A 27,277-nucleotide genomic window follows, 5' to 3' on the forward strand; every position below is an offset into this window, starting at 1 on the left:
TAATTTTTAATGAGGGGTTGTCAAAACCATTTATTGAACAAAAGTACATCAATTACGACAATGTAAGCTATAACATATATTCGCAAGTTATCATTAATATTTTAATACGAGTATGGCATGTTGTTCTACCAAAATTATAATCTTTATTTCATAGGTTTCAGAAGTTGTATTTAAAGTTCATACGGAAAAGATACTGGATATTTACTTGGGCAACATCGTATACAATGTATTCGTTGTATAGAAGAGAAGTTTTTAAATTTGTATCAGTTTTTGGTTTACCAAGTGGTATCTCCACCCCATCCTCTCGTATAAGCGACTCTTTCGGATCAGGCATGGTGCGCCCACGACCTAAAACACTGTATTTGTTTGATGGTAATTTGGTAACGTATTTTGCAGAGGTGCATTCCATCATATCGCCAAGAGCTACTTCTGATAAAAGCATTAGACCTGTGGAATCTTGAGAAGTAGTGCAACAGTAATTTGCAGATTTCGAGACCATATCTGCGAAGTATATTCCCTTTCCAAACATATAACCTGTGACGGGAGCCTCGGGTGGTGCAATTTTCAAGCCATGTGACAAAATACCAGCAAAATTTATAAGTCGAGATCCGTGCCAAAGAAGTTTCCGGTTTTCAAGTTTCTTAAATGGTTTATAACGTCGCGATTCGCCCTGACGTGCTACTTTAAATATGTCAACGATTTCCAGCTCATACATTTTATGTGTTTCTCCGTGGGTGTTTCGGACGTAAGTTTCAAGTGTCTTGAATTCTTCACTATTTTTATCTAGAGGTTCAAGTTTTGCCTTTAGTTGCTCATAATGTTTATCCAGTGGATTTACGTCTTCTTCCTTACTTTCAGCTTGTAACATGCTAAAAGCACATTCAATTTCCAAAAGAGAATCAAGGACTTGGCGATGCTTCTCAACTTGCTCAATGGAATCCAAAATTGGGGGACTTTGAACCCCAAAACTATGTGGGATTAAAGTATAAAATCGATTAGTAGCATCAATAAAGTTGGCTTTACCCCCATTCTGCTGTATGAGCTCATAAATTTCAGTGAGCACACTGTATGCTGCTTTAATTTGCTTCTGACTTAGTTTGCCTAATGGCATTTTTTCCATATCCAAATCAAATAACATCATTGTTTTTTTCATAGTGTCAATGTCAAACAATAGTTTCATTAAACTTTGAACCGATGTGTCTAGTTTTGATGGAATTTTGAGTTTTTCCGTGTCATTAACTATCTTCTCGTCCTCATAATCGATTTCGATTGGGAACATTCGACCAGGAACCTGAAGAGTAAACAATGGTTTTGAACGTTAATATAAATAAATAAATGATTGCTTATTGGGCTGCATTTCAAAAGTAGTATGTACTTGTAATATTTAAACAACAGTCTGGTTGATAATCCTTATATCGGGTGATTTTTTAGCTGCATGAGAACTATCAATTTCAGTATCTATGGTATGACAACGGAGAATGGCAAACTGTGTTGCACTTCTGTTCAGTAAAGGTTGGCTAGTCATCATGAAGCGTTTAACGCCAGAACAATGCTCCCAAATCGTGAAAATTTATTAAAAAAAAGAAATATATATATATATATATATATTCGGGAAGTTCATAGAGCACTGGAGGCATCATCGGTCTTTATTTCTTTCGAAATAAGGAAGGAGCTGCTTTTACGGTGAATGACGAGCGCTTCAATCGCTCAAGCCACGCTGACGAAATTTTTGTTCCCAAAAATCAATCAGCTAAACATCGACGACATTTGGTTTCAACAAGATGGCGCAACTTGCCATACAGCGCTCTTAACAATCGATTTATTGGACCGATCGAATGGAACATGCAACTCGTAGCCTCGGCGGACATATGCTGGATATTATATTCAAAAAATAAATATCATCTTTTATATACCCAAGTAGCTCTAAAGCGCCATTTTGAGATTATGATTAAGACATCTACAACCAGCAGATAACTACAGCCAACTAGAGTTGTTGATATAACGGAGAAGGGTAATGGGATTTAGATTGGAACACTGCCCCAGGCTGTCAACGAAAGGAACTCCCAGTGAGCTTAATCGTCTTAGCAGGGCATTTACAGAGAAAGCACTCAATATCCTCCTTCTCAGAAAGGTCCTCAAAGCTTCTGCAATGGGGATTAAATGGTAAACCTAGCTTTTCCGCGTGTGTGCCGATCATCCAATGACCGGTAGGCCCTAGGTAGGAGTTTGGAAATTAAATAGCGTTGGGACAACGGGTTTTATAAATAGCACACACAAAATAGAGCTCCTGATATTCGCTTTACTGAGAAATATGTTGTGCAATTCCCCTTTAATAATAAATATAGGGTGGAAGACCTCTGAAAAAAATTCAGTCGACCCCTTTTTCGCAAGCTCATCAGCAATTTCACTTCCTTCTATATTCCTATATTTTGGAACGCTGATCAAAGAAATGTTAACTGCACACCCAAGAGCTTTGATCTCCTCCTTACAGAAGTTGAACAGTTTTCATCAGCTTCATGGCGTCGTGCGAGCCTTGATCGCTGCTTGACTATCGGAAAACATTTTTAATATCTCCCTCCCTACGCGTTCCTTAAGCATTCTGCATGCCTGCAGAATAGCAAATACATTTATCTGAAAAACACTAGCAGTATTCGGCCGTTTTAAGGAAATTGATAAATCGGCTGATTTAGAGAAAAATTTAGCTCTGACTCCCGATTCCATCTTGGAGCCGTCAGTGTAGACAGAGGTACCAGACTTGGTAGAGATTTCCCCTCGTTGCCATCCTGGCTAACTGGAAAGACTGTCCCGGTACGACCCTCAAGTTCCAGTTTGCGGATAGAGATCTCTACGAAGTTCAGAGAAATACGGCTGGACCATTTAGATGAAATTCTTTCGTTCGTTTTGATGCGTCACTGGATAGTTTAGAGCAGGGACTTCCATCCGTTGAGCCCGCTAGGGGAACCAACTTTTGTGGTTTCACATGAACACACAAAATACAACGAAGTATCAATATAAGATTTTAGTCATACCCAACATATTCACTAAAATTGCATGCAGTGACGTTGGGCATAGCTCGATTAGACTCGTCATCCCAGACGAATTTGTTGGCGAATTACTTTTAATCCCTATAGGGCGCGTCCCCAGGTGGTGGATAGGGGAACGCCTCCCAGATATGGAAGGTAGGAGAGTAGGTCTCCCGTGAACCACACAGGTCGAAGACGTAAACTTCGTTAAAAAAACTCCCTCAACCCAAGGTGTAACGCGACCCGTGCCTATTGGGTGCGTTTGGCAGCCGGGGGATAAAACTAGGCTGTCTTTTAACGGAGCCCTCCTGACACCAGGCCGCCTCAGGTTGTAACGGTGGCCTTACCATGGTATGGGGCGCTGCCATGGCGGACTGTTTATTTCCCCTAAATCCTCATTGGTCACCGCACATGGCGACATGTGCAGCCTTCTGGAAGGGCAGGTGACCATACGAAACAGAATGAACGAACAAAATAAACAAAAAAATTCGGATAAGGCTACAAAGAAGACGGACAAACGGACGGACACAGACCCAAAACGAACGGATAAACGGGCGCACCCATTGACACAACAGATGGACAAATGGACAACTCGGACCGACACCAACGAACTGAGGAAGTTGGGAACTTCCTCAGAGGACGAACTCTTGGCCTCCAGCCAAGAGACGGTTGATGGCAAAGCTGTGGGCCACAGCACGCCATCAACCTCTAATCAACCATCCACATCCGCTGATGCCAAGGGGCAAAAGCGCCAAAACGTTAAAAAAGGCCCGTCCAGCTTTACCAGAGGTCTCTGACTATTCTCGGAAGAATAAATAAAAATGAGGCTGAAGGTAAAACTCATCCAAAGGACGCGGCCGATAAGGCAAGGTGCCAAAAGGTGGTCGATGAGTACCTGGCGTTCCAGGCCACCCAGAAGGCAGTAGCCGTGAAACGCAATCGTTCGCAGGACGAAAGCGACAAACCAACAAAGAAGCACAAAGTGTCGGTTCACACTGCTTCAATACCAAAACCAACCAAACGCTCATTTAATGAGGTGGCATGGGATCACCTGCAAATAGCGTTGGTTGATGAAATAACAAACCGCGGTAAACCTGCATCGGATAAGTGGTCCGAAATCGAGGCACGGCTGTCCCGCATTGTCGTCGATCATATCATGGCAAACCCGGAGGGTCATGTGCCAGGATTTGATTCAATGGAGGTGGTCCGCGGATACAGAGTGATCAAGTGCGACGATCAACTCTCCCTTAACTTCCTGCAAACAGTTGTGGGCAAGATCCAGAGCGACTGGGAAGGTTTGAGGCTCAAACTAATCCCGGCCAGCGAAATCCCTCGACGGCCGAGGGCTCGCATCTGGATCCCGAACATGGAATTCGAAGCCAAGCAACTTATTCCATACTTGCAGGCACACAACCGCACTGTTCCGATGGATGACTGGAGCATCATCAAAGCGGAGGCTCCGCAAAAGAACAGTGTGTCCTTCCTTCTCCAAATATCGGAGGAGAGTATCGAGCCACTGGGAAAAGTGGACAATAAACTTCGGTTCGGCGTCAGGAAAACGCAACTGAAGATATTCCGATCTGCAAATCCGGAGGATGAACAGGACAAGGTTGACGGCGCCAACGAGTTGCTCACAGACATGCAACTTGACGACGCCGCATCTACCAAAAACGATGGCGTTAATAAGCAGCACCCGGGAGTGCAGCTTGGCGACGCCGTCAAATTGTAAAGCGACAAGCAGCATGGGTCTCAAGGTTGTCCAAATAAACCTGCAGCACTCGCGGACTGCAACGGACAACCTAACCGTTCTCCTGGCGGAGGAGGACGTCGACATCGCTTTAACCCAGGAGCCCTGGGTGCGGAGCACCGAGGTGAAGGGGTTCACTGGGAACAACCACAACCTTTTCTACAAACGGACTGAAGGTAACCCCAGATCTTGTATTGTAGCTAAGAAACATTTGAACATATTTTTAATCCCATCATATTGTTCACAGGATGTGACGGCTGTGGAGGTAGAAGCCGCTGACGGTGTCGGCATCATACTGGCTTCCATCTACATGGCACATGATCGGCCAGCACCACCCGAGGAGGCTCGTCGGCTTGTGTGTGAAGCCAGAAACAAGAACCTGCTGCTCGGATGCGATGCCAACGCGAGGCATGCGTTGTGGGGAAGCTCCGAGACAAACGACCGAGGTGAGTCTTTATATAATTTTATTATTAATACTAACTTATCGGTATGTAACAGGGGTAACACTCCCACTTTCACCTTTCCTAGTACGGAGTACTTCAGAGGATGGAAGGAAGTGATTGATGTTACTCTACTGTCTGGAAATAGCTTAGTAAGGGTAGATAATTGGAGGGTATCCAATAAAAGGTCCTTTTCTGATCATAGTTGGATCCTCTACGATTTGGATCTTAAGGTAGATCCACCCCTACCGTATCGAAATCCTTTAAGAACCAACTGTAAGAGGTTCAAAAATGCAATAAACAAGAGGATAGGAGGGACTCCTATCCCTCAAATCACTCTCACGGAAAGCCTTGAGAGTAGGGTCATAACACTGGAAAAGGCATTTAGTAGGGCCTACAAAACGTCCTGCCCCATAAAATTTAGCAAAAAAACTCACCCTCCTTGGTGGAGTAGAGAGCTTTTAAAACTAAGGGAAAAATCTAGATCAACGTTTAACCTCAGCTACTCGACGGGAAATTGGGAATTGTATAGAGAAAGTCGGAGACAGTACAAGAAGGCAATCAGGGCCGCCAAAAAAGAGAGCTGGAGGGAATTTTGTTCGTCAATCGAATCCACTAGGGATTCCGCTAGGCTTAGCCGGGTTCTTTCCAAAGACCACTCTATGGCTTCTTGGGTCAAGAAACCTGATGGAACTAGGACTGCTACAGCAGAAGAATCGCTAGAGCTTCTGCTAAACACGCATTTTTCGGGATGCAGCGCTTACGAAAGTGAGAGGGGAAACATTGGGCGGAGCCAATATAATCCACAGCATCTTGCAAATGAAATTATTACCAAAGAAAAAGTTGCATGGGCAATCAAATCTTTCTCACCCTTTAAATCTCCGGGGCCAGATGGGATCATTCCAAAGATGTTACAGGAAACCTTGGACTGTATCCTACCATGGCTAGAGGAAATTTTTAAAGCGTGTTTAAACTTAGGCCAAATTCCAGACAGCTGGAAACTAGTCAAGGTCGTCTTCATATCAAAAGTAGGTAGAAGAGGACATGAATCAGCGAAAGACTTCAGGCCAATCAGTCTTTCGTCTTTCCTGTTAAAAGCTTTTGAAAGACTTTTGGATACGCACCTCAGAAGCTCTTTGGAGAGCTCTGGTATATCAACTGCACAACACGCATACCTTAAAGGCAAATCTACGGAGACGGCGCTTCACGAGGTTATCGGAACAATAGAGGGCTCTCTAGAGAGCAAACATTATACCATGGCGGCATTCTTGGATATCGAAGGCGCCTTTAACAATGTTAGCACAGATGACATCCAACGGGGGTTGATAGACCTGGAGGTGGACAGTTGCATTAGTAACTGGGTCATCTCCATGCTAGAAACGAGGATCATCAAAGCTAATATGGGTAATATCAACATAATCAAGAAGGTCCACGGGGGCACTCCACAAGGGGGAGTATTATCTCCACTTCTTTGGCTATGTGTGATAAGCAAAATCTTAACAAAACTTGACGGAGGTGGGGTAAAAGTGGTGGCGTACGCTGATGATGTGGTGTTAATGGTGTCAGGACTGTGTCCAAATACGATCAGTGGGATCATCCAAAGGGCGTTAGGCGAGCTTAACTCTTGGGCCACAGGATGTGGGCTAAGTTTAAACCCGCGTAAAACAGAACTTATGCTTTTTACCACCAGATACAAGGTACCAACTTTTACCCTACCAAATATCAGCGGACAAACTCTGGCTTTATCAACCAGTGCAAAGTACTTAGGGGTAATTTTGGACTCCAAACTTAGCTGGAAGTTAAACGTCGAAGAACGGGTAAGAAAAGCAGAAATTGCTTTATATGCCTGCAAACGTATGCTTGGAAGAAGTTGGGGTCTTCAACCTAAGCATACATTACGGCTGTATAAGGCGGTTATACGACCCATTTTATCGTATGGTTCGGTAGTTTGGTGGAAAGCTCTAGGGAGAGAGTACAATACCAAATTACTCGGCAGAATACAAAGATCAGCCTGTGCAATAACGGTCGGTGCAATCAGATCATGTCCTAGAGAGGCTCTCAATGCACTGACACACGTTATTCCAATAGACCTACATATAAAGAAGACGGCAACCATGAGTGCATTTAGGTTAAATGAAGCGGGTCGCTGGAAAAGAAAAACTTATGGTCACGCTAGTCTATTATTGCGACAAACTCAGTTAACCTCGGTGAGGACTAACTACATCGTCCCGATGGTAACGTTCAATAGGAATTTTGCCACACTCTTTCCATCTAAAAAATAATGGAATAAGGGATTCTCTCTAAACAACTTCGATACCACAGTCTATACAGATGGCAGTAAAATGGACTGTGGTGTTGGAGCTGGTATATATTCTCATAGACTTGGAATTAAAAAATCTGTGCGTCTCCCTAATACCAGCAGCGTCTTCCAAGCGGAAGTACTAGCAATTGGGGAAGTCTGTAGGTTACTAATCGCAGATTCCTCTTTTAAGGGCAATATCGCTGTTCTTTCGGATAGCCACGCCGCAATCCAGGCGCTGGACGCGACTATAACAACCTCTAAAGTGGTGGAGCAAAGTAGGAATAGCCTCACCAACTTGAGTGAAAACCATAGAGTAACCTTGATTTGGGTCCCGGGACACCGGAACATAGAAGGTAACGAAAAAGCTGATGAACTGGCAAGAGGGGGATCTGCCATGAATAGCGCTCTTGCAGTACCAGTATTCACTCCACTAGGTGCGGTCAAGAATGCAATTTCCCTAAAATACCTTCGAATTGCAGATTGTAGATGGAGAGACCAGACGAAATGCAAAATCAGCAGAACGTTATGGCTCACCTACAACCTCAAGCAATCGTTGACATTAATAAACATGAAACGACGGGACACCTGCAGACTTACGGCAGTCATAACTGGCTTCTGGTCTATCGGAGAACAAGCCGCCAAAACGGGCATCCCTCACAACACATACTGTCACATTTGTAAACAACCGGAGGAAAAGGAAACAATCTTCCATTTCCTCTGTGAATGCCCTGCCCTATGGAAGGACAGAATGTTAACCCTGGGCAAACCGCTGTTCGAGAGTCTCGAGCAACTGTCTGGCGTAGACGTCAACAACCTAATAAGGTTCCTAAACCGCACAGACTGGATATAGTCCTGCTGCAAATAACTGTTAAACAATTTGGTAACGAGGATGTGGCAACAAAATGGTGCGGAAGCGCTAGTTGGATTCTGGATGAATCACCACTCTAACCAACCAACCAACCAACTTTTAATTTTGTAATGTAGTTGTCGCTTATTGCTAATTCCTTCTTTGATATATTTTTTTTGTTATACAGGTGGCGTAATTTTTGAGGCCGGCGGGCCAATTAAAAGATCAAAAAAATCGACTTTTTTTTTTTTCCTGAAATCAATAGCTTAGATATTCAAGAACATGAGACACAAATTTTCAGAGTTAAATTCCAAGTATTTGCAGAGCTACAGAGCCGAGCGTAGTGCGGCGTCGAGCAACCGTGCGCTTATTGTTGTAGTTTGAAGCGCGTTTTCTCGGCTTTTCATTTTCACGATTTTACCTAATTTATGTACACGATTGCAAAAAAACTAAACGAGCTATCCATTTCATTCACAATGCGTTATCTTCAGTATTGTTTTCTCTTCTATGTGAACTAAAAAAAACATCCAAAAACTTTTTTAAGCGACTTTTTTACCCAGTTGAAGAGTTTTTGTTTCCTTGAAAAACCACTTTTTTTTTCTACCTTCCCCAAAAATTCGAATTTTACGTGTTTCTCCCAATTTTCTTAGTTCACATCGAAGATAATTACATCAAAATTAATAATCTTTTTTTTTTTTGTTTTCAGATGAAAATTGCAAGTTGTATCTTGTACAGAAGTTGGATACTTCAGTGGCAAGGCGCTCTGGGAATCTATTGATAACTCGGCTTACAATATATTGTTGGAGATTGTAAAAATTTTTTTTTTTAGTTCAAATATATATTAAACTATCCCCAAAACTTCATTTGGCTAATTGTTTTTTTCTCATCCTACAACGCTTCGCGAAAACTACTGAATTTAGGACATCTAATTGGCCCGCCGGCCTTAATTTTATTTCGAGCTTTAAACTTTTTACGTGCATGTAGAGTGCATTAGGTACTCATCCGCAAAACATATTGAACACGAATAGCTAATCAAAGCAAAATGTCAAAAGTTGCTGGATGTTTCAGAATGGCGCTACACCAGAAACTGGTTGCTAGAATATTCGATACAGTATGGCTATTCAGTGTAAGTAAAGGGTTTTTCAATAAGGGCGGGTAGATGTTGAAATGGAATAAAATGGCGTTTGCTGTGTGGCACGTAGCGCCGTCCTGCTGGAACCACATGTCGTCTAGGGACATATGGTTCAATATGGGCCATAAGAAATTGGAAGGGCCACCACGTCTACCGAAAAATGGGCGCAATGCGCGCAACGTTTGCGTTAATGAGCACTCATTTTGATAATAAAGTTTTATCATTTAAACGTGCTGTTCAATCGTGTAACTTGCCATGATGATTTGGCATAGATAACTGAATAATAAATAAAAGATTTGACAGATGTCACCAAAACAAAATGGCTGCCACAGGGCGCCAAAATCGACCCGCGCCAATTGAAAAACGTTTGCGTTAATGAACACTCATTTTGATAATAAAGTTTTATCATTTGAACGTGCTGTTCAATCGTGTAACTTGCCATGATGATTTGGCATAGACAACTGAATAATAAATAAAAGATTTGACAGATGTCACCAAAACAGAATCATCTCCATCTTTTTCAAGCTAACTTTTGAATATCTGGCAGCGCTCTACTGCATTGTTTACATACGTACTTCTCTGTACATATTTTATAATCGTTTGTTTACATACGCGTTTGCTTGTTTACATTAATGGTGTTTTTATGCCATGGAAATTTATTGTTGATAGGTCAAGATGTTGTTGGTGGTGCTGTTATAGCATGGTGAAAATATTATTAAAGGGGTGCTCTTTAACATACCGTTATTCACTCTGAGTGAATTTGACAGAATCAACTGGTGGGCTTAGGTCACTTGGGATGTGTTTACAAAAAAACTGTGTTGGTGATATACGAAAAAAAATCCACCAATGACACTTCGTTGGGTCTGAACATCGACTGATTGGACGAGTGTGTGAATACATGTGAAATGATCGTGCAGAATTCGGCTGCCGAATCTCACAAGCGACGAGGCAGCCGAAGTTCCCCTCACAATTTTGTTTTTCATCATAGTCATCATCCTTGCTGTTCTAGACGGTATTGTATTCCATTTTAAATATTATATAATACAACGATAGTAAAATTGGTTGCGTTTGGATTTGACACACTCTTTGTTGTTTTACCTACTACAACAAAACTGTCAAATCTCCTTGGTAAAGATGCTGTAACTCTCTCAATTTTGCTCTGATTGGCCCGAAACTTTGACATAAAACCTTTCATACTTTAAACCTGCTATAACTCGCTTAGTTTTGATCTGATTGGCTTGAAATTTCGGCACGTAGCCTGAAGTGTCAGCCTTTCTAAATATGCAAAAATCACGAAAATCGGTTGTGAAACAACAAAACGGTCAAATCTCATTTGTAAAGATGCTGTAACTCGCTCAATTTTGCTCTGATTAGCTTGAACGCACGAAATTGCAGAAGCGTCAGCCGTTCCAAATATGCAAAAAGCATGAAAATCGGTTGCAAAACAACAAAACTGTGAAATCTCCTTGGTAAAGATGCTGTAACTCCCTCAATTTTGCTCTGATTGTCCCGAAACTTTGACATAAACAAAGCTGCACTCCTTCAATTTTGCTCTGATTGGCCCGAAACTTTGACATAAAGCCTTTCAGTAAAAGTGCTATAACTCGCTCAATTTGGCTTGAAGTTTCGGCACGTAATTCCAGAAGCATTAGCCTTTCTTAATTTGCAAAAAGCATAAAAATCGGTTGCAAAACAACAAAATTGTCAAATCTCCTCGGTAAGGATGCAGTAACTCCCTCAACTTTGCTCCGATTGGTCCGAAACTTTGACATAAAACCTTTATAGTCACGTAAGAATCGAGATCCGACACGAACGTTCGCTTCGCAATAGAAAATGTTGGCGTCAACTCGATACGATATCTCATCAGACGAGGATAATACAACACACAACATAAATGCTAAGGATAATTTAGAGAAAATCCTAGTTAAGATAGACGTCCAATGTTTAAAAAGTATATGACAATTTTAAGAAGCATAATGTAAACTCGAAGCCTTAGATAAACCGAGAATATTTATACATAAAATCTTTAATTGAAATATAACACAAACTTAAACAGAAAATTTTAGCCACAACCAACAACAGCGTGCACTGTCAACAGTGTCGATTGTGAGAGTTAACCCTAGCCAAGTTAACAAATCTCTTGCCGGCATAAATAGAGTGCATTAGTGTGCTGACTCGACAATACTAACCTATTTCCGACACGCAGCATCTACCTTGGCTTTTTAGTACAAAATCAGGTTATTGGAATTACATCACGATACGGTCAAACCAATTTGTGTAGAATTCATTATAAATGCATATTTACTCAATAGCCGCAGTCCTGCTAAAAAATTTGTTTTCTTTTTTAGATTAAGAGAAATGTAACTTATATAAAGCAATACCCTTTTTACATTTATAATAAACAACAAAGGAGTTTGTTTGAAATCAGTAAGAAAAGCGAACTACATAAGCAATTATCTGCAATAGATCGCAAGTACATAACTCCTTATTTACTATACCTACACTCCGCGTCACTTGAATCGCATATCTAAAAATTTTCTTTCTTCAATTTTAATATCGTGAGGACTAGAGACTTTCAAGGGGTTACAAGGGGTTTTTGAATCGTCCAACTGGGGTATATAGTTCAGTCAAATGGCTTGCTTAATCGCTTTGATAAGTCAAGATATCTGATCTATAAACTTTTCTAGCTTAACATTCACAAACGTTTTCGAAGATGTTTAAATTTGGTGAATATGGTGTTCAATTCATTAGCGTTAGGTTTTAGCTCTATATATATTTCAATTTAAATTGCGATAGCCCTAAATTGGTCACCCTTTATAACAAGAAACTGGTTTTGTTTCTAAGGACTTTGTTGTTAATATTCTGTGCACTTGCAATTTATGTGATAAAAAACAGTACCATAAAGTATTAAAAAAATGGCTGTGATATAAGGCTTAAGGTTAAGGATCAAGAATTAACGCAATAGTCATCATTCGGTCATCATTCTCCAATCCAAAGACCCTGCTTCCTTCTTCCTCCTGTTCGGTTTTTGTTTTGCTTCAATAATATTTTTTTATGAAACAGTCAAAGGACTTTTCCAAAAGTGTAAATAATAAAAATTAGAAATAAGTTGTTTGCTAATAATGCAAAACTTTTCCAATTTTTTTTCGAATCGAAGGTTTCTCAACAGTATCAATGATGATCAGTATCATTAATGATAGTTTTTTTAATTTTTGTAAACTGTCTACACATAATATCGACATTATAATTTTTTAGTAAAATAATCAAATCAGTACAATGGGAAACATGCATACCTTAACAAAATGACGGCGATTATCAAACTCATTTCCAGTTTTATCACGGTAAACTTCATAAAACGATTGCTTGGCTTCAATTAGGCCTGCAAAACTTTGCAATTTGTGATCTCCAATGGTGGTTCCAATTCGGCCCCAAGAACGGAAAATCCAGTACCTGTACAAAAAATAGAAAATATATAGATCAAAAGATTAGCAGGCATGAGAGGATAAAGAGCGGTTCATTCATATCGCTAAGCTGGTTTTTCAATATTTGGTTCGAAAATGATGGACATATATAAACTTACTGATGACAGCAGAGGAAATATATAATAAATAAATAATACAATAACAACAACAATCCAAGATACTAAGAACAATATCACGCCGTGGGCCTGGACCTGAGTCTGGGTGCCAGCTGATCCCTCCAAGCCGCAAGAAATTTCGAAACTTATCCAACTTGGCAACGAAGGACTATCCACAGATAGCTGGAGGATAGACCGAGTTGGCGAAGGCAAGGAAAAGCTGCGGTACGTTTGTTTTGTGCCCAATAGAGCTGCGCTCCTAGCTTTCGACGACTATGGTGGAGTAGTAAGTTACGGAACCATCAGAAAGTACTACGAGTGATCGTTAATGTCATCTCCCAGAGGATGTATCCGAAACCGCGTTGGGCACCTGTTCGACCCGAGCTCGGTGTACGCTTGCGTTGACTTGGTCTACAGCCTGTCTCTAAGGATGAGTTTTACAAATTAACCTGTATAACTCAAAGGCAGCATCCGCTGCTCAGCTGAACAGCAAAATTAACAAATAAATTAAGGAATGTTTCAAATATGCATAGAAAGCCACTTCGAAATTTCGTACATTTTAGTAGCGGTTCTGTAAGTTTGTTAGAAAGAGCGAAGTCTGTTCTGGTGTCGAAAAAATTTTGTATTGCTAGAAATTACCCTCAATGCTCTTTCCGGTTTATAACGCCACTTTCAATTATGCGCCAATTTGCGTTCAAAGAATAAATAACAAGTTTTCGTTTTTAAGTATAAAATAAATAAATAAAATGTAAAATGTTCCGCATATTTCTCATTGGATAGTAAAGTTTTCTGTGTTATTTTGTGAGCAATGTAACATCGTAAATTTTATGAATTTGTTTAAATATTTATGGTAAACATCCCCTCGTTGTCCAGCACGTTGACCTCGTTTTACTTCCAACTCGCTGTCCGATTTATCATCGGATGAATCTGAAAGGTATTTATACTCTGTACCCAGCTCCATTTGATACGTCAAATTCATCCGATGAATCTGATCCACCAGTTTGAGACTCACCAGTTTGAAACAAATCCATTTTTCCAATGATAATGGGGTCATTCTTTCAAAACAAAAACCGTTTGCGACGCGTTTTATTTACAATAATATGAAAAAACGTGACCATCGCGTAAATTTGAAAATTTCCTCAAACATTTTCTTAAAAATAAATTTTTATATTTATCATTGAAAAAAAAAAGATATTACTCTATCAGATTCAGGGCAAAATAAAAACAAAAAAACTGGGTTAATAAATGGAACATCATATATAAAGTGGTGCAAAGTTGGATGATTAATTTTTTGCCACTTTATACTTGAGAGCAAGACATATTGAGCAGGTAGTATCAATAAAGCAGCTGTTTTGATTTTTTTCGTTTTAATTAGTCTCTAAATTGACAAATTCTGCTTAAGTCACTCTAAACTAACAATTTTCAGGGACAAAAACAAAACCATCATACAAATCTCTAGTTTTTGCTCTACTGCTACTACCTGTTCAATGTGCTTTGCTTGTGAGCAAAAAAACGGCAATAAGTTTTCGCATTTCTCGCATTTGCACTAGCTTTCTTCTTCAGTCTTGGTGTCTTTCTTTTACTCTGACGGGCTCATATTTACTATTAATCAAGATATATTAAGGAAAGAATGGCTTGATTTGATAAAAATTATCAATCTTAGCGCTAACTCCATGCTACATTCCTACAAATTACAAAATGACACAAAAAGAAAGATTCGCAAATTTTTTTTATAAATTGTAATTTATGGGAAGGATTTGTCAATATGAAGTTAGCGATAGGGCTGTATGTCTTACTTGTTTTTAGTGTCGCTCTCCAAAAGCTGTAGTTTGTAGTAAGAATTTTTATTGCGTTGAATATCTGTTAAGCCGAGAACAACATTATATTTGTCCTTTTTATGCACATAAACATGGGCGATGTCTTGCAGCCCGCTTTCTGGGTCCACAGCCAATCCATCTTGGATTTTCAACGTCATTGATTTTGCGACTGATTTGGTATAAATACTTTTTGATTTATTTGTACTTGCGACCTCTGGCACAATACGCAAGTTGGGATCAGTGCCCCAATCACAAATAGTCGTACTGCTTATATAATTAATTACGTTTGAAGAGCTACTTTCTACCATATCCAAGTAATTTGTAGGTATCACATGAATACCAAGCTCTTTTGCTTTTTTCATTCGAGCTCCCATACGGTCTACCTCATCGCTTGTTGAAAATATTGCCGCAGTATGTTCAGTTATTTTTGTTGTAATTTCCCCACCTAGTTTACTCAAACGCACCTTTATTTTATTTTCGCCATTTTTCGGACCAATATAAGCAAACTTCATATTGTAAAGAGGTGGCCGTTCGCGTTTAACTTTAGGTCTGAAAGAATAAAAAAATACGTGTTCAAATCAATGATTACTTCTTAAATATCATGAGCAAAAAGTTTTAGTATACATAGGTAGAATCATATAAAACCCTTATGGTTTCACCACATTTTCTTCATATAACGAACGCACATTTCTTTACGGAGGAAATACGAAAAGTTTTCCTCGATATGTCTGGTATACCCTATGATCAGAAAGTACCGGGAATGTTTAATTTAAACGAACCGCGCACGTGGGAACCGGTCCATATTTTTTCTTATGTTGGTAGGACTGTAAGACACACATCTGCCACTTTTTAGCGCCATCGGATCGTCGGCCGGAAATGTGGGCATACAATTATTGAATTTTGCATGATGATAACGCTTCATCGCACAGAGCCCAAATTGTGCTGGATTATTTGACCAAACACCAAGTAAATACCATCGTGCAAGCACCGTATTCACCTGATATGGCCCCATGCGACTTCTTTTTGTTTCCCAAGTTGAAGTTACCACTTCATGGAGGGGGATTTCAGTTGATAGAGGAGATCAAAGACCCGAGCTGAAGGTCATCCCTTCGTCGGCCTACCAGAGGTTTATGAAGGACTGGGTTAAACGTTGGCACATGTGTGCTGCTTCAGACGGGTCATATTTTGAAGGAGATAAAATAAATTTGCCTGAAATTGAACTCTGTTTTGTTTTATTTAAACATTCCCGGTACTTTCAGATCATAGGGTATATTATATACCTCACACAGAATTTGGAGTGCGGAGGGAGTGGTTAGAAAGAGAGGAAGTGATGCTGCTCTAGTAAGCTCCGGGGATCTGTGAAGGCTTCAGTTGAGGTATTCAAATAAGACACCGGTACATTGTCCGGTCAGATGATGTCGAGCGAAATATTTTACATATAAAGAGCCATTATACCAGCTGCCCGGCAGGATATCACCACCATGTTGGTGCGCTTACCAGAAGTAAAAACCGATTGGTTCATTCATAAGTACGCAAGTTCGAAGCCTGCTATGGGCAAGATACACCAAATGACGAAACCGGTTGTCTCTCATATCGGTTGCCCCTCGTCAGAGAGATGCAAACCTCCAAGTGCATTTTTGCCATGAAAAAGCTCTTCATAAAAAATATCTGCCGTTCGGAGTTGGCTTAAAACTGTAGGTCCCTCCATTTGTGCCACAACATCAAGGCGCACACAAGAAAGAGGAAGAGGAGCTCGGCCAAACACGCAAAAAAGGTTTAAGCGCCAATTATATATATATATATATATTAACATATTATATTAGGCTATGCAAACAAACGTTCTTCATAATGATAAACGACTACTGCAAAGTTAAAACGTTTTTTTAGCGGCCAACGGAAAAATTGTTTGTTCTAAAAATGTTACATTTTAAATTTCACTTTGACATTGAGTCCATAGGAAAACGACCACAAAATACTCAGTAGTGATAACAATAATAACCGGGATATGCTTTAAATAACTACTTTGTTTTTATTAAAAAATTAATAATACCCAACCGAAAGCTTTGGTTAGTACTTTTACTAATGAAATATAAGGCACCCGCTGAATCCATAGTATATGTAAAATTATGAGAACGAGCTTTATTTTATATGCATATAATTGTAAATAAATAATTTTTTTTTTTATCTAATTCTAAATAAATATTAATTATCAAATATTTATAATTATTAATAATTTGAGAAATATACTTACTCAGTTGACTCATCTTCAGTTTTTGCCTGCACACTTTTGGAAATAACTGCGATACTGGGGGGGATATATTTAACAATCCGACAACCCGTCTTGTTTTTGATTTTTTGTAAAAAGCTATATTTCTCCTTCAAATTTGTTGGTATTTTACAAGGCTTACGTTCTGGCTCTTTTATAAGATTTGAACATTTTGTCCACTCTGTTAATTGTCCATTACACAAATAGCCAGACTTGCTAAATAATAACTGGCATCCCTTGCACTGAGGACAAGGCAACAAAGCTCCAAACGCCAACATATCTGCTAGTTGATTCAAAAGTTTCTCCGAATCTCCGGTCGTTGGTTCTTGATTATTGTATTCTAACAAAGAATTAATGTCTTGCTTTTGCATTTGATCTGCTGCCATTTCACGAAGCTTAAATATATGTTTAGACTGTTTTTCTATTTCCTTATCGAGTTCTTCTTCCTCTTTAGAATTTTGCTCAATTTTGGCCTTCTTGGGCTCCAACCCAGCTTCGAGTTTAATAGCCCTATTTTAAATAAAGAAAAACCCATAACTTTTAATTCATTAATTATGTTTAGTTACATACGGTAAAAGCTTTAAGACATCAGATTGATCATCCTTTTTTAAGCTTTGAAATCCGGGAAGACAATCGCCCTTTTCAGACCAGCCAAGTTCGCTACGTAGCTGAGCAAAACATTCTACATGATGCCACAATGGTTGACCTCCATACTTCATTCCAACTTCCGTATCGTATACTGTTTTCCGAATGCGTACCTGGTCCTTTAAAATTTTTTGTTCGCATCCACGGCATGCGGCTCTGCCAGACTTAGCGTACTCGATACCAAAATCTTTCAGTGCAGAATTTTCCGTAGCTGATCGTTTTTTCCCCTTTTTAGAAGAGCTAACAACTGGTTCAGCCGAACTTTTATCTATAATTAAAAGTAACGATTTTTTTTTTAAATAGGATCCATCTTATGTCCATAAAAGAAAATATAAATACATATGTAATGGTTTATTTTTCATTAGAGCGAAACTTGAGTCGAGAACTACACCCAGGGTAACTCTCGAAGAATACAGTTTTGTGTTTTTATTCAAAAAAATATTATTTATTGTTGATATCGCCCCTCCCCTGAAACGCCGTTTTTTAGAAGAGGCGTGCGGTGATCACAGTAGCGTATGAGCAGCTCAACTGAAATTAAAAAAATGAAATGAATTTGTAGAAAAATTTTTTATAGTGAATCTGAATGGTTTATTCACGCAAAAAACTTTTTTCTCGATATGAAAACCACTTTGCACCAAAAAAAAACAATTTTTGAGGGATTGAAAAATTAAAAAAAAAATTAATTCCAGCGAACTATGCACAAATTTATAAAAAGTGAACCGTTCAGATTCACGAGGTTGTAACTTCGAATAATTAAAAAAGAGGTTGTCTGTAAAGTCGGTTTACTGACGATAGTTTAACGTGACAACGTCATAAGAAAATATTGATGGAATGGTTGGAATTTTCAACACAAAATTTTAATTTTATTTGTTTGATAGATATTTTGTATGGATATAGAGGAGGAGGTAAATGGAATTGCAATGGAATAGGTCGAGTTACATTTACACAAACGTGAAAAATGACGAAACATTTATCAAATTCATGAAAGATATCTTCAATTTCGATTGTGCATCAGACGTTAATAAGTCAACAACACCAAGAGGCACCATCATCGATTTGCCTTTTTCAAGACACTTTACACTCGAAACACTCCCTTTCATTTCCTAGTTCTTCTATCATCGTCCTATTGTCAACAGAGAAATGGTTCATTACCATGGACACAGGAAGAAGGCATATGCAAATACAAGTATGTGAATTTATATACAAATGCGCATATACATACATACATATATATGCTCACTCAAGTAGGACAGAGCCAGATGTCGAACGTTGCCGAACGCGGGGCCGATTGTGCTCTTTGTCGTTCGTTCCGCGCTCTCGCTTGCAGTTCAAGCACATTAGCTTACATTTGCTTGCCTACGGAATAGATTCGTATATTTGATATGTCCATATGACTTGTATGCATCTTTACATATGGATTTGTTCTTTTTGAAAATTGCGCGAAATTGTATATGTATATGCATGTTTATATACATATATTAGTATACAACATATCTTATAAGGTATGTGGTAAATATTACCATACATTTTTTCCTTCATATATAATAAAAAAAATAGTAATAATAACATTAAAACAACAGGTATTATTAACAAACTTGGTTTTATTTTAAATTCTTCAAGTAAATCAAATTAATAATAATCAATAAGAAGGCATATGCAAATACAAATACGTGAATTTATATATGTACATATGCGCATATACATACATATATACGCTCACTTAAGTAGGAGAGAGCAAGATGTCGAACGTTGTCGTCCGTTTACTTTGTTTGCCTTGTCGTTCGTTCCGCGCTTTCGCTTGCAGTTCATTCAATGCAATGAGCAAGGTAACGACATATGAGCAAGGTAACACTAATGAGCAAGGTAACGACACATTTTTTCGTGCGTGCAGCCTGTTAAATCGAATTATAAGACGTTATCACGTCAAAAAAGAGGTTGTCTGTAAAGTCGGTTTACTGACGATAGTTTAACGTGACAACGTCATAAGAAAATATTGATGGAATGGTTGCAATTTTCAAAACAAAATTTTAATTTTATTTGTTTGATAGATATTTTGTATGGATATAGAGGAGGAAGTAAATGGAATTGCAATGGAATAGGTCAAGTTACATTTACACAAACGTGAAAAATTACGAAACATTTATCAAATTCATGAAAGACATCTTCAATTTCGATTGTGTATCAGGCGTTAATAAGTCAACAACACTAAGACGCAGCATCATCGATTTGCCTTTTTCAAGACACTTTACACTCGAAACACTCCCTTTCATTTCCTACTTTTTCTATCATCGTCCTATTCTCAATAGAGAAATGGTTCATTACCAATGACACAGGCAGAAGGCATATGCAAATACAAGAATGTGAATTTATATACAAATGCGCATATACATACATATACATACACATATATGCTCAGATGTCGAACGTTGCCGAACGCGGGGCCGATTGTGCTCTTTGTCGTTCGTTCCGCGCTCTCGCTTGCAGTTCAAGCACATTAGCTTACATTTGCTTGCGTACGGAATAGATTCGTATATTTGATATGTCCATATGACTTGTATGCATCTTTACATATGGATTTGTTCTTTTTGAAAATTGCGCGAAATTGTATATGTATATGCATGTTTATATACATATATTAGTATACAACATATCTTATAAGGTATGTGGTAAATATTACCATACATTTTTTCCTTCATATATAATAAAAAAATTAGTAATAACATTAAAACAACAGGTATTATTAACAAACTTGGTTTTATTTTAAATTCTTCAAGTAAATCAAATTAATAATAATTAATAAGAAGGCATATGCAAATACAAATACGTGAATTTATATATGTACATATGCGCATATACATACATATATACGCTCACTTAAGTAGGAGAGAGCAAGATGTCGAACGTTGCCGTTCGTTTGCTTTGTTTGCTTTGTCGTTCGTTCCGCGCTTTCGCTTGCAGTTCATTCAATGCAATGAGCAAGGTAACGACATATGAGCAAGGTAACGACACATTTTTTCGTGCGTGCAGCCAGTTAAATCGAATTATAAGACGTTATCACGTCAAAAAGTTTATGCAAATCGATCAAATAGTTTTTGATAAATGATCACCGCGACAGTAATTTTCAAAAACCACGACTTCGAGATAATCGCGTCTAAAGATTTGCATGCACTTCATTTATGGATAAGTTCGCGCGCCTCCACGGTCTGTAACTTTCGTTCTAGTGCTCCGATCTTTATGATTTTTTGAATTTATATTTTTAAGATGATGTAACAGGTGGCGCAAAATTAATCAATTATGGAAAGATTTATAATATTTGCAAATATCGTAAGGGCACGTAAGGGTCAAAATAAAGATTTCCGTCATTCAAAATATTTTTTTGTTTTAGTAAAAAGTTGAATGGTTAATTTTGCGCCACCCTTTACTTTTAGAATATGTCATAAAAAATTTTAGATTTTTTAGTCCAACACAAGGTATATAACCCCTTAACAGTAATTATCTGGTAATTTAAAATATTTAAGAGGATAAGTGTTCTGAGATTTAATGTATGCCACATAAAAGCACTTTTTTATATTTAACGATAACTTTTTACTGTCACACCAACTAAAAAAATTATAAACTTAAATCATTTTATAAATACAGGACGTGAGAGGTACAGTATATTTTATTCTACGAACCATCCAAGATTATCGGCGAACAATAAAAAAACTACAATTTTTAAAACAAGTACCCATATCATTTATAAACAAGAAAAACGGTAAAGGGGCCAGGCTGCTACCCTGGGGGACGCTCGATATTGCGACAAAAGAATTAGAATTGCATTTTCGATTTCAACAAACAATAATCTGTTGAGAAAATATGATTATTTTAACCATGTTAGGAAAATGGCATTACACCCAATGCATCATAGTTTATGTAATATAACAATATTGCATGTAAAACCTTGTCAAAGGCATATATAATAATTCGCTGAAAATTATCTTAAAAAGATGATAAATTGGTAACAGTGGAACGACCGGCACAAATCCATGTTGGTGCGGTTCAGCTATACTTTTAAATGCAAAAATTTACGATTTTTTCGAACAAAGAGTTTAAAAGGGCGCATAAGACTATGAGGTCGAAGTTCAAAACTCGAAAAAAATCTAAAAACAAAACAGTTTAAAAACAGCTCTGTAATTCGAGACTTAATTTTATTTCCTCCCAACTATTAATAAAGGGACCAGTAGAAAATGATTTAGGATGTGGCATAAAACATACATAGATTTTACTGTTTATGTATGTGTGTTTTATGTTTTATAAAAATAAGAGCAGAAACCATCAATATCACTTTTTAGGGACATAGCATTAGCAGCATCTGATTCAGAGAAAAATAAGAGATCCAAAATCTAAGTGGGATGGACAGTGGCGTCAATATCATTATCGCACGCAAAGTTCGATGTGAATAACTTAGCGAAGTGCTCGACAGTTTTTAGTAAACAACCGCACGTATAAAACAATCAAATTCCAAAGTTTAGATTCAAGCCTATTTATCTACTGATTATAAAGAAATTTGTCAAAGGCATTGACAGCGTTTATATAGTTTGTGTTACTTGTTTCTTTCATGTTTCAACTTTTCAAAGCTGAGGTCTACCATGCCATTTACATAACCTACATGGAAGAGGAGACAAAGTGTTAGAAAATATATCTAGATGTTGAACATAAAAGTATCAAAGCTCTTACTGATATCATTTAATTTAAGAATATTATTCAAATTTATTATAAAATAGAAATAATAAATTCTTCAAAGCTCGCATCACGAAAATTTAAACAAGCACATTTATTATTCATCAATGGAAAGGCATCAATAAATTTATTTCAGTAAGCATTCTAAGTTTGTCCTCAGGAAGGGTAATGAGTTTCTAAAATCTCCTTTTAGTATGCTCTCCCAGTAAGGACTTCGAATAGTCCATAGTTTGGTGCCACCTTACGTTTCGTAGCCTTACCTCTTCACTTATAAGTGGAATGTTTTCCCATGGCAATTAAAGGATGCGGCTTCATGTCGGAACCGAAACGAGCGTTCGTTGAAAAGTTGCTGAAGCTACATGGAGACCGCAGAGCATCTGCCGCCACTTGAATAGTCCATGTCCTGGGATGATGAACGCTGTTTACTTAAGAACGTATTGTTAACTCAAGATTTCCATTGGTAACTGTCCGTAGCCGTTCATCAGATCCAGTATGCTGATCTATTTCGTGATGTATAGTTTCTTCAGTTAATCGTGCATTAAATTAGCGATAATCGATTCAAAGGCGTCTAGTACGATCGGAACACATTCGGTTACGAATGTAGCAATTACATAAAATTTTATAAATAAACAGAAATAAACCGAAACCCGTTTTCTTATACATGATTCAATAATTAAAGGTTAGCAAACTTGCGACATTAAAGTTTTGGCATTCCCTTACAAAAAGTTGCATTTAAGACTGCGACAGGATGTCTGTTGATGTCCCCACTTCAACATCTACACGACGAGGCCCATATGCTCCCTGTAAAGGAGCATAATAAACTGCTCAGCAGGCAGTTCCTGTTAGGGTTTTAACGCAGGTCCCACCCATGCAGATATCTGCTTGAGCCTTAGCCGCCTCCCAGGCACGTCAGGAGGCATCTCCTCAATTACGCGGACGAGATCCAGGACAAAACAGACCGACAACTACTGGATGGGACTGTGTACAAACAGATAATTAACGACATTCATCGGGAGACTCTTACCACTTCCTTAAGCTCCCGACCCCCGAATGCCGTCATCCGAGTACAACCACCACCCGTTACAGACGAAGAGCTTCAACTTTCCCGAGAGTCCCACGTAACTTTGACACAATTACGTTCTGAATACTGTAGCAGGTTAAACTCCTATCTATCCAGAATCGACCCCGACATACTAAACATATGTCCGAAATGTGAAGGCACCCCGCACGACACTAACCACCTTTTCACATGCCCGATCAAACCCAATCATCTAACACCCCTCTCCCTCTGGACTTAACCTGTCGAAACAGCAAGTTTCCTGACCCTACCGTTAGATGAGCTAGACGAAGACGTCCGGTGATTTACACTACACTGACAGGCCAAAGTTACTGCTACAACACAACAACAACAACAACAACAGAGGAAGGGCCCACCATTGTAACTATAAAATGCCCAACTTGAGAACCCCAGGAAAAGCATAAAATACCGTCGTGCACTGCTTATTGTACGTTGAAGAGAAATGTCTAACGCAATTGTTAACCCAGCAAGCATTTAGTTAAGGTTTTATAATTTATAATATAAAGGGTTTTTCAATAAGGGCGGGTATGCATGCAGAATGTCAATCGTGGCGTTTGCTGTGTGGCACGTAGCGCCGTCCTGCTGGAACCACATGTCGTCTAGGTCCATATGGTTCAATATGGGCCATAAGAAATTGGAAGGGCCACCACGTCTACCGAAAAATGGGCGCAATGCGCGCAACGTTTGCGTTAATGAACACTCATTTTGAGTGTATGTAAGTATGGGGAATGTTTATGCTGCTACAACAACAACAACAACTCATTTTGATAATAAAGTTTTATCATTTGAGCGTGCTGTTCAATCATGTAACTTGCCATGATGATTTGGCATAAACAACTGAATAATAAACAAAAGATTCGACAGATGTCACCAAAACAAAATGGCTGCCACAGGGCGCCAAAATCAACCCGCGCCAATTGAAAAACCCTTTATATGAAAATGTTGTTTTATCACGAAATTTATAAGTGTTTATAAACAAAAACAAAACCAAAAAAAAAACGCCACCGGCACAAATGTTTTTGTTGAAAATTTCAATATTTATGAAAATATTATTTTATCGAAAGCCAAGGGTTAATTTCACTCATTTTAAAAACCACAAAAGTTCTATCCAGGGTTTTTCCAGCGGTGCGTATTCTTAAGTTATACCCTAAAATATATGCATTTAGATAAGGTTTTATAATTCAAAATAATTTTTAATGCAGAATAGAGACTCAGAATAGCGTGAACCTTCGGCCCACGAACATGCTCAGTATCATAGCTCTCAATCAATAAAATCCTCCTTTCTGTTACCGCAGTATAATGGACTGATATTCCCTGCCGATTTCATAACGCTGTTTTATATTTTCTAAAAAAATTGGTATACAAAATTGTTCCCTTTTGGTTGACTGGGGAGTTTCTTGCTAATGTTTTCTCATTATCATTCCTTTGACAGTGCGTCCCGCACATTTATTTTGCACGGTATTACAAACTTTTAGAAGGGCATTGGTAATAATAGAATTTTAATATAATACAGATTATTATTTAGCAAAAAAAGCTTTAAAATAAATATAAAGTGAATATTGTTCGTTTTCTGTGTTTGCATTTAAGTAAAAGGTGCATGTGGTACAGGGCATATTTTTAAACTTATGCAAAAATACGCATTTTTAGCTTTAAATATTCCTGTTAATTCTAAATGGTAATTTATAAAAGTGTTGTAAATCAAAAGGCTGATATATTGACTATATTTGTGAGTTACATTTTTAAATAGGGTTCTCGAACTTAAGCATTATAAGCAAACTTTTCGTGGTAGTATTGGAAAGCTAGCACCATTTATTTTGTACGACATTACAAACGTTTTAAACATTTTTAATGAGAGTTTTAAAAAAATATATAGTGCTATTTAGTAAAATAAGTTGCAAATCAATTGTTCCATCAATAAAAGAAAATGTATAAATTAATATTGTTATTTTTCGGTATTTGTATTCAAAAGTAAAATAAGTGTTTGTAATAGCGCCCATTGGCTTTAGTGTAATCCGTCATGAGCAATTTTACGCAAAATGTAATAATGTATTCAATGAAACTTGGTGAATATTGTATTTTAGTAAGAGGTACCTCAACCACTTTATAATTCCTCGCACTCCAACACTTCGAAGATAATAGCCTTACAGCATAAAGCAATAAGGCATTATTTGAAACTTGTGAAAAAAAAAAAATATTTTTAACGTTAAATTACATTAATTCTTAGATAATTTATAACAAAAAATACCATAAATAAGAACGGTGATATATCGACTACATTTTTATGTAATTATTTTTTAATTAGATCCTCTCCCTTAAACAAACAAAGCAAAACTTTTGTGGCCAAAATGTAGAGCAAACTTTTTATCATGACAGAAAATCACAATTAGTTTCACAATTGTATGCAAATGCTTACCAACTTTCAACCTTAATCTCTTCTGATCTTCAAATCGAATGTTTTCAAAGTTTTCTATATCGCCTACAGATTGTGGTCGTTGCTTTTTGAAAAAACAATCCTCATGGAACCACATCGGTTGCTTTCCGTCATGAAACGCAGACTACAAAACAAAACATAAGTTAATTATTGTTTTGCTATCCTTCTACAGATTTCACAAACCTGAACCATGGCAGCAAGACGAAGCGATCCTTGAGGGATGCTAGTCTTACACATTTTGCAAGAGGCTCTGCCGCTTTTAGCATATTCAGTTTTATAAGGTAGTTCTAAATCCATCAGAATTATAAAGAATAAAAATTATTTCCAATTAATTATGCTTCACTCCAAATACTAAAACACAAAACCCGCTCAATAATAGATGCCGGGAATTTTCTATTTCGAAAAATAATCGTTTGAGTAGTGATGCAAATCGATTTAACTTAACAGCTGTTTACAGAGATCAACTTCCACAGGCCATATGTAGAACTTGAATAACCGGGACAAGTATTTGGTATTTACTCACCTTCAGATTATACAAGAGAATGTTCTTAAGACAATGGAAAATACCTATTAGCTGTCAAGAAAAAAAATATTGTTTTGAGTAGCCTAGGCGTCCCGACATTTATGAAGACAGCTCTCTTTTATTAGTTAACATTTTAGTGAAACGTAGATTATAATAATACATTAATGAAACTTACTAAATTTCCAAAATATATCAAATCAGATCATTTGCCGTATTTACTGTCGTCGAAAATTCATAGAGAATGACGAAGACAATGAGAGAGTTGTGAGTCCATTCGTAAAAAAATGTGAATACATTGCTTGCATAAAACAATTACGTGTAAGCAACATATACGTGAAATGGATTTAAATGTTCTTAGAATTCCAAAACTTTGTAATATTGATTTTATATCTTTTGCTTCTCCATATTATTAGCAATCGGCGATGACAATCTTTTCAAGAAAGATAACATAAAACAAGTTTGCACCATCCCATTGGCCGTGACGTCACTACAGAAAGTAAACAAAAGAAAAGAAGTAGGGAAAATAGAAGGCGAGGAATAAGACAAAAAAAGAGGTTGTCTGTAAAGTCGGTTTACTGACGATAGTTTAACGTGACAACGTCATAAGAAAATATTGATGGAATGGTTGCAATTTTCAAAACAAAATTTTAATTTTATTTGTTTGATAGATATTTTGTATGGATATAGAGGAGGAGGTAAATGGAATTGCAATGGAATAGGTCAAGTTACA

General features: G+C 37.8%; 1 protein-coding gene across 1 annotated transcript; it reads right to left on the bottom strand.

The window, feature by feature from the left end:
• LOC128866680 (poly [ADP-ribose] polymerase) lies at positions 1-26,443 on the bottom strand. The gene is made up of 7 exons (XM_054107589.1): positions 26,208-26,443; positions 26,007-26,148; positions 17,722-18,064; positions 17,137-17,661; positions 14,865-15,434; positions 12,785-12,941; positions 1-1,291 (listed from the first exon to the last, which is right to left on the bottom strand). Exons 1-7 carry the CDS (start codon positions 26,319-26,321, stop codon positions 158-160), a joined length of 2,985 nt encoding a protein of 994 aa, XP_053963564.1. The 5' UTR covers positions 26,322-26,443; the 3' UTR covers positions 1-157.
• Between the last annotated feature and the right edge of the window lie 834 nt (positions 26,444-27,277).

This window comes from Anastrepha ludens, chromosome 2 (assembly GCF_028408465.1).
Source record: "Anastrepha ludens isolate Willacy chromosome 2, idAnaLude1.1, whole genome shotgun sequence".
In the NCBI taxonomy this organism is placed as follows: Eukaryota; Metazoa; Arthropoda; class Insecta; order Diptera; family Tephritidae; genus Anastrepha; species Anastrepha ludens.